This window comes from Phaethon lepturus, unplaced genomic scaffold (assembly GCF_000687285.1).
Source record: "Phaethon lepturus isolate BGI_N335 unplaced genomic scaffold, ASM68728v1 scaffold20931, whole genome shotgun sequence".
NCBI lineage: Eukaryota > Metazoa > Chordata > Aves > Phaethontiformes > Phaethontidae > Phaethon > Phaethon lepturus.
In genome coordinates, this window is record NW_010515808.1 from 1 (window position 1) to 12,206 (window position 12,206).

Here is a 12,206-nt window from a genome sequence, read left to right on the forward strand (position 1 = left end):
GGGCCGACAAGAGCCAGCCTCCTCCCGCCACCACCGCTGGGGACTTGCGCGCCCGCGTACCGCCACCGAGGAGCAGAGACAGGGCCTCCCCATGCCTGCGCACTTGCTGCAGGAGGAGGTAAGCGGGGGGCTGCCGGCGGGCCAGGGCGCTTTGTCTTCCCCTCGCCCCTTCCTCCTTCATCTCCGCGGCTCCGGCAGTGCTGTGCTGCTGCTGTTTGGGGGAAAAAAGGCCTGGGCATCCACGCGTGTCCGTGCACGCACACACACACACACGTATGCACACATGTGTGCGTGCATGTGTCCCCTCGGTGCCGCTTCTCAGTCATGAGGCGAAGTCGTTCGGTGGTAACTTAAGACATCCCCCGAGCCTCCTGGGGAGGCCGTGAATGAAGTGGGGATCGCCGCCGCTGGGATTATCTCCCCGCGGGGTCTATGCCCACGGATGGACTGAGCGTAAAATACAGGTTTATCTTAAAAACATCCATCTAAGCGTGCTGCTAAGGGCCGTTCTGGAAGGTGTTTTGTGCCAAGAGGTCGTGGGGGTTTTGGTAGTGCTCAGGTTGTGATTTTTTTTTTTTTTTAATAAGGTATGGCTTTCACTTACAGCATTTTTAAGGCAAATGTTGCAGCAGGGAGCGTCTCTAGGACAGACACAAGGTGAAAGCGTCCAACTGCCCAGATGAAATGGATGATTCTGTCTGCATTGCCTGAGCCAAGCAAACATACAATGGGGAGACTGCCCATTTTTGGCATAAGAAGGTCTCAATAACAGCCAGGCACCAGGAAGATATGTAGAGCTGTTGGATCTTTAGAGCTTTTATTTTTCATTTTTGCCTCTCCTTGCAGCCGCCCCTTGCCCGAGGGGAAGCAGGGGCTGATTCTGGTATTCCTGCTCTCACCTCCTCATCCTTCCCCCTTCTGCCTATGCCGAGGAGTGGAGGTAAATCAGAGCCCAGCTCTCTTGCCTTTCGCCAGCACACGGGGTCTCCCCCAGTCCTTTTGTGCAGGTGCCGTGATCTTCCAGGGATGCTGTGATGTAAAGAACTTTACTCCTCTCCCCATCCAAAACGGATGCCAAGGGCACTGTGCTCAGATCACACTTCATGGTCTTGGCATGTTTTTTGGGGCATATCCTGGAGGCTGGAAAGAATCCTATCCCTGGGTCATGTTGGGCACATTCAAATATACTGGACCCGAGATTGAGTGCCCTGGGGCCCCTAGGCTGAACCCAGTGTGGGAGCCTTTGAGCTGCAGTTGGTTGTATAAGATGGCTGGGTGCCAGGATCACCTATGGCATGTTCAATGCTGGTAGGGTGGGGGGGGCAGGTTGGAGATGGGGGAACACATCTGTTCTGCAGATGAGAGCTGCAAAGTCATTCAGAAATGAGGGAGAGCTCATGAAAATGATTTAGCTGGCCTCCTCCCTGTCTCAGCTCTAGACCCCAGATCAATCCCCATCCCATTTTCCTCAGTAGGAGCCACTATGGCCTTAAGGAGATAAACATCCTCTTTCTTTCCTCCTCATTTCCATGGTCTCCAGCTAAATAGCTGCCCACTCTCCCTCCCTCTTCCCCCTGTGCTCCCCAACCCCGGTCTATAACGGTGGAGCTGTATTTCACAGCAGCTTTATAGCCCCCTTGATTTAAAGTTAGTTTACATGTGAGAAATGACCAGTTTGATTATATCAGCGTGATTCCAGCAGCATAGGTATGCTGGTAAAATTCCTCATGTAGCTACTATGGCTCTGGAAGAAGAGGTTTTTTTCCTCTCTGTTTTCTTTGCGCTCTCCCTCCTCCTGCTCGGCCCCTGTGTAACTTTGACAGTGACATAAGCTATTGCGGAGGAGAAAAATGCAACTCCAACCCCACATTCTTACTCTGGAAGCATGTCCATATGGGGAGCGTTACCCGTCTAATTATACCACCAGATCTCTGTTGGGAATTTTTCCTGCATAGACAAGTCTTAGGTCTTTTTCGTAGATTGTCTTCCAGCCAAGGAAGAAAACTGTGCCTTCCTGCCAAAGTGCCAGATGAGAATATCTGACACTTTGAAATGGGCAGGACTTTTCCTTGCCTAATCTCTGGATTAGAAGACATTTCTCACGGCTCTTTTTTGGGGGGGATTGCCTCTAAATTCTCCAGCAGCTCAGAGTATCATACCCTCAAAATTTAATTAGGAAAGCAGGCAGAGACAGCTTATAGCCGGCATGCAGAGGGAGCCGGTCCCAAGCTCAGCAGCTGCCTGGGTTCAGAGAAAGCAGCAGGATACTTCGTGTCCAGGTTTTTTTCCTTTATAACCTTTGATTCCAGAAGGAAAAACTTAGAGGGCTCCCTCTGTAGAGCTCATTTTACTTCCCAAAGGTGGGGAATCTGTCAGCTCTGCCAGCTCCTCCCCATCGGGAGGTATGTCTGTAACCCTCTAGTTTCTACCCTTGGGAAAGGGAGGAGTTGGGGCGGCCACGTAAGCTGCCTGGCCTGATTTTAATGCCTCCCTCAGGAAACTAGGCCATGGCAGGACGGTGGTCTTTTACGAATCCCAGGTGCCTGCGTGGGAATCTGCTGTTAATTCAGGAGAGATTTCTATTGGGAAAGGAGCCGTCCCAGCTTGGCCACGCTCCCTTCTGCAGTCCCAGCTCTTCCGTTCCTGCCGGCTGACCTTTAGTGTCCGTTCGCACGTGGCGGCAGCGGTGGGGCGGCGGAGGGACGTCTCCTTCGGGCGGGTTCCCGGGGGGCGAGGGGATGGGGACGGCGTGTCCTCCCACCGCTCGCATCCCATGTGCTCGGCACCCCCGGGGTCGAGCCCCGTCGGGCGCTTGGGCTCAGGCCTGACAAAGGGCTGCGAGCACCAGCAAGCACGTGGCTGTCATGATGGAGATGGAAATCAGTGATTCAGGGTTCAGTGACCTGTCTCATTAGGGTCAGTCCTGCCTGCTCCTTTCGTCATGCATGCCTGGTCGGGCAGGCTGTCACTCAGCCAGGGCAAACAAGCGTGTGCGGAGGGAATGTTGTGTCACGGTTACAGGAGGGAGCCGGGAGCCAGGCTGAGCCAACTTGCAGCTTAAAACTTCCTCTCTGCGTGCTGGTGGCCTTGGCTCAGAGGATTGTCTTCCCGTGCCTCAGTTTGCCTGTGGGTGGAAAGTGGGAGAGGGATAAGAGGCTTAGCAGCAGCCATGGGATAGGAACTGTAGGTCTAACTGGAAGCACATTGCTCAACTGCTTCCGTCCACCGATCTCCAAGCGTGTCAGTCTTGCCACGTCCCAGCCTGGAAGGTGAGGCAGGGGGAGATAAGGAGGCAGCCTGGAGGAATCCCGCTCTGGATCTTCCTGACGTTCCACCAGTGATCCCTGGTGGGGTGACACAAAGAGGCAGGATATCAGGAGCAGCCCAATGATTTATAATAAAACCCTGTTTCAGGCTGTATTTCTCTCCCACCTCTTTGTTCATTCACAAGATTTGCTTTATTGTCTGCTTATGCACAAGCCCAGACCACAAGCCCACCTAAAAACGCCCACTAATAAAACTGAAGGAAAATTAAAATCCTTGCAGTCTGCAAATGATCTCAGCAAAGCCACTGGTGGAAAAAAAGACTGGCTTTCAAGTCTTTTTCTTTACGTTTTGCACCCTGTCCACCATTCACCTCCTCTCCCCAGAAAGATCAGGGCCCCTCCCTCACAGGCCGTGACTCTGTGGGGCCAGAGCAGGCTCTTCTTGGTGCCAAGGTCTCAGCTGAAAGAATGAAGCCTGCCAGGGAAACTGCAGGCTGCGAGTCTTGGTACTGCCAGACGAGCTGCTCGTGCTTCTATTCCCTGCATTGGTAACCACCAACTTTTTGTTTTGTTTTCCCTTTTTCCTTTCTTGAAAATGTCCATTGCTGCCTCTCCAAGGAGTTCTCCTCCGCTTCCAGCACCACCGCTGTCGGCACCGTCACCTCCCGGGTGACCAGGAATGGGGATGCTGTCATGGAGAAGGACTTACTCAATCATGAGGACTTGGCAGGAGACCGGGGCATGATAGACGATATCTTTGATGAGACCTACCGGGAGAAAGAGGGCCCCAAGCCCCCCATGCGATATGTCTGGAGGAATATCATCCTCATGAGCCTGCTGCATCTAGGGGGCATATTCGGGTTGACGCTGATACCTTCTGCAAAGATCCAGACGTTGGCGTGGGGTAAGCATGTTCCTCCATTTGTTTCTTGGCATCTGCAAACCCTGGATCTGTTGGGTGGTACTTTTTTTTTCCTCCAGGCCCACAGACTTGGGGAGCAGAAAGAAGTGAAGGTGTTCTGTGAGAAGAAGCCACTAAGCCAGCTTTGTAGCAAGCTGTGGGAGGGCTTGCTAGTTTGTAAGGTCGTGCATGAGAGGGAAGGATTTGGCAGGGGACTGCTCGGCTGCTTAAAGAGCAAACTTGATTCACAGGCATTAGGCCTGGAAGTAGCCCACACCTGAATGTCAGCCACTTCTGGGATGAGGCACAGAAAATGTCTGATGGAATACTGTGACAGTCCCAGGAAGTTAGGAAGAAAGATGCTAGCAAGAGCACTTTAAGGGGTGGCTGGGCAGGTCGGGTACAGGGCACTATTTGCCATGAGGCTGCTGCCCAAAGGCAAGACCCATTCCTGTCCTTGTCAAGGGAGGGTAAATCCCGCACACGTGTGTGAGGGGAAAGAGACAAAATACAGTTGTGCTGAAGGTAAAAGTTAAGAGTTAAGTCTGAAGCTCAGGTCTTTTATCATTCTTACAAAAGCACAGATTAGTCCCCATCATCCCGGAACTAAGCCTGACAACTTTCAAAAAATAAACAGACGTCTCTCCAGGCAGCAAATTCCAGTGGAAAGCACAACCCAGCAGAAGGCAGCTAGGCGAAGCTCCCGTTTCTCAGAGACCTTGCCCTCAGTAGAAACCAAACTTCTCCTTTGACTGCCTGAAAGGCAGCTGGGCCCAGGGCCCAAGCTGCAGGGGAGCCTCGCTTTCCACGAGCCTTTGTGTGGACCCCTGAGGAGTCAAGAAGCCAAACGGCTCCCAGTGGGGAGGTCGAGAGATTGCGTCCAGCCCCTGCCTTCCCGTGAAACAGAGCATCCTGAAACGAAGAGCGACAGTCTAATTTGAGACCTGCTGGCGTGGCTTTTGGTTTCAGCGGTGCTCTCGCAAAGTGCTCAGCCAGGAGCAGAGTCCTGGCCAGCCCAGCTGTGGCCAGGCCCTGGAGCGATCCTCCTGATCTGTGACGCTCTCAAAGTCCGTCGTCCCAATGTCTGCGAGCAACGAGCGTCACAGCTGGACCAGGCAAGAGATGGCTCCCTGGACAGCCAGACTGACTCTTTTCCTCCTGGACCATCTCAGCCCCTCACAGGCAGAGGCCGGGGGGATGAGCGTCACTGGAAGCCACAGGACTTGCTCAGAGCATCTCGGCTACAGCATCTGCAAAAGCAGAGGCATTGACGTGTTCCCTGCGCAGCCAGCATGGCTTCTTCTTATGAAAGAAGACTTTGCTGGGCCTTTCCTCTGTGAAAACCTGACAGGCTGTGCTTTTCCCCGAGCTGGCAGGGCTGGGCAGAATGTGCAGCCTCAGCATGACCTTGGAGGAGCGTTTCAGGGCTCTTGGTCCTGCTCTGTGTGTCACATCCCCGGGCTCTCAGCTGGAGGCTAGGCAGGGGCTGCTGGCTTCTCTCACTCACTGAGCTGGCAGCCTGGGTCCTCCAAGCCTGGCCACATATCCTCAGGGCACTGGGGCAAGGAGGAGGGAAAAGGTGAGTCAAGTTTACTGGTTTCATTTCAAGCTGCTGAGATGCATCGTGATTTCCAAATCCGTCCAGCCCTTCTCCCTTGAGTGACCCTGAGATACTTAAGTGGGCTCGAGCATCTTGATCCAGAAGGTTAATGCTGGTTTGCATTCTGCTAAGCCCCACCTTACCCCAAAATGATCTCTGAGGCATTGTCTTTGCAACTGCGTGCCTGTTTGCGATGTCTGTATGGCATCCCATGGCATTTGTGGGAATCTGCCTTGCTTTTTACCTGATGCCAGTCCCTTCTACTCTCTTCCCGTAGTCAACTCTGATGTGAAGCACCAGTTGCTCTCCTGCCACTGTGAGGCACTGCGAGATTCCTTGGTGGCTTCTGGAGTGACACATGCTCTGAGAGTGGGAGAAGGACACAGATTTCAGGGGAACTGCACTGTTTTGGACTGGCTGAAGATCCACCCGGCTTTACCAAAGCTGGAGTAGCTCCACAGAGCAACCTGTCCTTCATCCCTAGCACTTGTTCTGGGAAAGGACTACCCTTCCCTGCACCCTGGAGCCAAGTCAGAGCTTTCCCTTATAGTCCATTCTCCTCCAGTGCTGACCGGAGCTGGAATACTCTGGTCCTCCGCAGGTCTGGCTTCTCAGCAAGGCTCCTTGCTTCTTCTTGCATTGTCCTTTCCTCAATTCATACCTTTCTTTAGCACATACAAGGCATCTGTGGCTGTCATCCCAGTGACTTGCTGTTATTTTCCCAGCACGCCCTGGTAGCAAGGAGAGGACTACAGTTCCCATTTTACACACAAGGACGGAGCAGCAGAGACTTGCAATACACCATGGGCTCATGGCAGAGCAGCTGTCCCAGTGGTAGTTCTGGAGCCGCTGGGGTTTTTGCTTGTTTCTTTGTTTGTTTTTCAGATCATTCCTTCCTTAGGCTGTGTACATATAATATAAAATTAACATAGCCCCAGATGTTCTCTGCTGTGATGCTGCAGGCAGCTGTGGTGCCTGGTAGCTAATCTACCTTCTATATTTTATTACAAGGAGCAATCCCCTGCTTATACCCTCTTCATCCAGGCCACCGTCTCCTTGATGTTCCTATCCCTCTGAAACCAGTTATGTTGGTGACTGTGTCCTCTTTTGTTCTCATTTCTCTGTGTGCTAATTCCTCTTTGTCTCTCAAGCTCTCCAGCCCTTCCTTCATCATTGTTTGCTGTTCTGCGTAGCTGTGTGCATTGTATCCCCTGATCTCTTTCTGGTACGGAGCTTCCCAGAATGAGATGGGGGTTGTTGATCAGGTGAGAGCTCTCTGTAACGAGAGCTCTCTGAGCCCTTCCAGCTCTGGCTTTCTCACCGGCTCCCCTTTTATTTACTGTCTTCACTGCGCTTGACAAAGTCTTGCTTGTGATCTTTCAGGGATCACAAGCAGATTTCACGTCATTTGCCAAATGGCACAGGGACTGGGTCTGGAAGGGCAGGATGCAAAGGTGATGGACAGTTTCTTCTGTAGCAGCTCTGAGCCTCCCTGGAAACAAGATTTGCAGGTTGTCTTCCTGGCCCTTGAGTGCGGCAGACTGACGATATTTGTGTTAACCCCCGTTGGCCTGGCCAATAATGTCTATAAAGCAGTGACAGTTCCTCTCAACAGGGTGCTCTGACAACACCTCAGCTCCCTGCAGTGCCCTCCGTGCCAGAAAAACCATTTTTTGTTGCTGCTGCATTATCTTTGGACCAAGGAGAATCTTTCTGGATAATTTAGGCAATTCTGACAGCCTGAAAATCTCAGCCAGTACTACCCCCGGGGATGTGTCCAGCGAAAGAATGGATTACAGAATATTTTTGTTACTTTCCCATCAAGATTACTGCTGGCAACACCTCCCCACTTAGTGTCCTTTCCAGGCTTAACTAGCAGGTGGCATGCTTCTCCTCTGAGTGTGGACGGGAAGTTATGATTTTGCCAGATGGGGAAGTTAGATTTTAGCAACGGTAGCTCCTATTGCTCCTCCTAAACACCGTTCCCCTTATGCAGCATGCACATGTTTCCTTGCCCTTGATATCTTTCTCCTGAGAGTAGCAGGACTCACCTGGCTAACAGGGACGGGGAGGCAAGGAGGGAACAGTCTAAGCTGTAGTTTTCCCTTGCACTGAGCAGAAGCCCAAGGACACCTGCTGGAGCAGCTCCTACTCTTCATGTAAACATCCTTGGTGTTGACTGCAGGTGACAATGCCTTTAGCAATTCCTGGCTTCCCATCCTAACTTGAGGTCTGAATCTGGGCCCTAAAGAGGTAAAGGCTAGTGAGTCATATAGACATGACTGAATCCTGAATGTTTTGGGTTTAATTTTTGGAGCACTGAGTGCGTATTACTGCCAGTGGTCATAGTTCTTTGTATTCCAGTTGAATGGGTCATTGGGAACATCACCTGTGAGTTGATGATGTTTTGGATCTTGGATACTTCAAAGCATGGTGTGGAAGATGATTTTGAAACCTCAGCTGATGGAGTCCCTGAGTCCTTCAGTTTGGGGCAGTATTACAGGGCAGCTGTGAAAATCTATGCTGCTTTATTTCACCTTCTCTGCTCTCTTTCCAATTTCATTCCTAGGGGATGATCTTGGAGGAGCTTTTCTTCTTCCCTGTGAGATACTGATTCCCTGGCTATGCAATGATCACCAGTGTACCTGTTTGCAGGGATGAACGCTCTGAATCATTAGGGTGCTGGATTCTTCTGGTTTCCACCAGGCTTTTCAATCTTATTGTCTATTTCCTGTCACTGTCACAACAAGTCTTAGGTATGGCTGATGGAGCTAACAGTCCCCAAGTAGGGTTTGGGTTTCTGTGGGGCTGGATGTCATGTATGCATAGACTGATAATCAGCTCCTTTCCCACAGAAAGTGTCTGCTCCTTACATAAACTACAGCAGCTGTATATGGGCGAGAGGCAAGGCAGCACAGAATTATAATTAGAGAGTTGTGGCTGTTGTAGTGACCTGGGACACAGCTCCAAGAGAAGTCAGCATGAGCTGCTGAGGTTCATGGACTTTGGATGAAGGCTCTGACTACTCCATGCCAGGGCATCTGAAAGCAGTGGGTACTCTTCCAAGTTTTCAACAAAAGCTTTCAGGCAAGGCTACCTGAAGGCAAGTACTGGGTTGTCTGGTTTCTGGGTCTGTTGATTTCCCCACCACGTCTCTTTTATGATTCCTTGTGCTTGCTGATACCTCTTCGTTGCTGGTGTCATCTTTTCCCAAGGACGATACCACAGGCAAATTCTGAGAATTGCCCATATAAAAGAGATACAGATGAGCTTTCTTCTTGCAAAGCTTAAATACCAGAGTCCTCAGCCAGAATCATCTTCCTGGAAGCCTCTTTTACAAAAAAATTCCCAGGCAGCATGTGACAATTCAACAGAGAGGGAAGCCTGAACTCAGGGCTATAAATAGGGCCTATATTCACCTAAACCAGCATTTATTTTCTAGTGCTATTAAAGATCATGAAGGAGTGCATAGTTCATTTCTGTCCCCAGTGCACCATCACCTCATGCCTGCTTGCCCCACAGTGGAGAGCTGGGCTCCTTCCCCAGCAAGTTGCCCCATGGATCCATTGCAAGCTGCTCCTGTTTATCATGGACTCTCTGTCCGGTGTTTTTCATAGGTCTGTATAGGTTGGAGTTTAAATCCAGGCTCCATAAACTGCTGGTCACCCTTGGAAATCTGCCTCAGCTACTGAGGTGTGCACCGTAGGTACAAAGTTGCCCAGAGGTTTTATGCAATGTGGTTTGCAGGGTAGAGCTGCTTATGTTCAAGGGAGAATGGTGGTGAGTCACGCTTTGGCCGCTAGTAGGAAGTGTCTGAAACATCCAGGAGGTTTCATTGTTGTTGCAGTGTCTGAGGCCAGAGAGGTTCTGCAAATTGGAATCATATATTAGGTGCTTTTTCAAGGCTTGCTCTTCTGTATGAATCTGTGGGGATAGTGACTGATTTTAAAACGAGTCTTAAAATCTAAAATCAATGGGAAACTGGTCATGAGCTGGTTCTTAACTTTCAAGTCAGCTTTATGGGGCTGGGTGAGAGCTTCAAGGTGTCCAGCATAAGTACTTTCATTGTCAGTAAGGCCAAAGGAAGATCTGAACCAAATGCCCTGCTCCAGCATCCCTCCCTTCTCCCCTTCCAGGCTTGGCCAGCTTTGTGAGGTTTGCTTAGCGCCATTGTCTCTTGCAAAGGCCAGATCCTGCTGCATCTGCATGCATTTTCATCCCTCTTCATGCCCTATAAATCAGCTGTGACCAGGGACTGCTTGGTTCCTCCCAGAGACCGCGGAGGTGCTGGGAGTCAGGAGGCAGAGGTGTGCTGGTCCGAGGCTTGCGCTGCGTTCAGCAGCAGGCAGGGAAGCCAAGGGAGAAGACGAAAATGGGAAGTCACGGTCAGATCAGCAGACAGGGAAGGCTGCTGTTATACAGCAGGATGGGAGTGAGGAGGGTTCATGCAAGTTTAAGGGGCCAGAAGAGGATGCTAAATCAGCCGAGACCAGCTTTTAGCGGATAAGAGATTAGGTTTGGAATGTGGAAAAACAAAAAGGAGGTAACAGAAAGAAGAGAGAGCAGGAGATGATAGGAAATAAAGCCTGGATTACTTTGAATGAAAGAACAGGGCAACAGTGCCTTGCAGATGTCTCAGATCTCTGATTCCAGACAAGTTTCTGGCAGGGTATCTATTTTGTGCATTCAAAATAAGCTTGATTAGAGCCATTTGGCTGGACTGAATGGTGTTGTCAAGCACACCGGCAATTCATATCCACTAGTTTACATGTAAGAATAAGGGGCTGTTTTCATGATTGATCCAATTGGCTGAAATCTGCAAATTTATGTCAAGGAAAGAGTTTCCCCTGGGGGACTGGTGAGGAGGCATCCCTTCCCGCAGGGGAGTGAAGGTGGATCAGTTGACCTATGCACAGATGTGCACCCTTCCCTTTTGGTGCCTGAGCTTGCAGGGCAAACCAACTCTTGAATGCCCTCTGTCTTTCTGACAAACTTCCTGACCCGTCCTTCCTAGAGAAAGCTAATTTTCAGATCCAATTTTCTTCTTATCTTCTAGTGTAATGCTGCTATGACTCTGTTGGGGTCTTTTCTCCATTTTAGTTCTAGGACCAGATGCTGGGACCCTGTTTAAATTCCAGAGGTCCCAGTAGGACATGCAGGAACACACAGACCAGGGCAGACATAGGCACATGATCCAGAGGGAGAGGGATGTAGTTTTTACTAGCTGCCAGAGGGGCAAGGAATTCCTTCTGACCTGTGTAGAGGGGGAACACATGAAGCAGCCTCAAAGCCTAACTGGGCCCAGCAATGTCTGCCTCTGCCATGGGCATGACTTGCAATGAGTTGTTTGCCTTGGAATTTCCTTCCATAAACGGTGCAGGAGCTGAACAGAGGCAGGGATCAAAAAGACCCTGGGAACAGGAGCCTCTGGGCAGATTTTAAGTCAGTGGTAGAGCTGAAGTTGAAGCCCAGGTTTCAGTGGTGTGGAACATTCTTTTTCTAGCCAGCTTCTGCTCAGAAAGGGAGCAGAAGACTAACCCTGGGCTTGACCTGAAGAACTGTAAGATCATCTACCACCTCTAGATGAAAAGAATGCAAAAGAGATTTAGTGAAGAGTGGTGAGATACAAAGACAAGACCCTTGATTATTTCAGGGTGGGAGGAAAGGGGGAAGCTGTTCCCTGGTGGACTGTAGAGCTGTTACCACAGGGCTATATGGAAGCTTTATACAGTTTTGATGATCGTGCACCACAACAGATGGCACTGCTGAAGAACCAACCCCCCATGACAAGTCTTGTAAGGGGGAGCCTCCTCCCTTGTCAGAGGTGAAGAGCTGAAGTGATTTGCCCCACGTTGCTTAGGAAGCCTGTGGTAGCTTGGGCACTCTCACGTTGATTTTTATTGCCCCAATCTTTGCTCTCCGTGGGTTCCTCCCTTGCTTATACAGCTTTGGGGGAAGGCCGGCCTTTGTGTTGCTCTGCCTGAAACTTTCCTGCTGGCTGACTTGCTCTAATTGCTCCAACACTTTCTTTTCCTCTCCAGCCATTCTGTGTTTCCTGGTGAGTGCTCTGGGGATAACAGCTGGATCTCACCGCCTCTGGAGCCATCGGTCGTACAAAGCCACGCTGCCCCTGCGAATCTTCTTGACTATTGCAAACTCCATGGCCTTCCAGGTAAGCACCTCCTCAACGTGCCACTGGTCCTCAGAAGGAAGCTCTCCCCTGATTCCCTGTCGCAGGTACGGGGCACAAGCTGATGGAGAGGTTCCTCTCTCCTGCTACCTCTTGTTTGGAAACAACTTGCCCTTTCCATTTAACACTGTGGTGCTAGAGTCTGTCTCATTGTCTTCACCTTGTCCCATGCAAGGGTGACTCAGAGACTAACCAGGTGGGGAGAACACTGTTGGCCAACACCAGGGGGTTGGAAAGCTCTCCAGAGCA

At 50.8% G+C, this 12,206-nt stretch overlaps 1 protein-coding gene across 1 annotated transcript in view; it reads left to right on the plus strand.

The window, feature by feature from the left end:
* Nucleotides 1–20: 20 nt before the first annotated feature.
* SCD (stearoyl-CoA desaturase (delta-9-desaturase)) overlaps nt 21–12,206 on the plus strand; it is a 19,032-nt gene continuing 6,846 nt past the window's right edge. Inside the window, exons 1-3 of the mRNA XM_010295893.1 lie at nt 21–118; nt 3,885–4,170; nt 11,809–11,939. Coding sequence (XP_010294195.1) covers nt 92–118; nt 3,885–4,170; nt 11,809–11,939 — 444 coding nt within the window. The 5' untranslated portion in view covers nt 21–91. The remainder of the gene's footprint in view (nt 119–3,884; nt 4,171–11,808; nt 11,940–12,206) is intronic.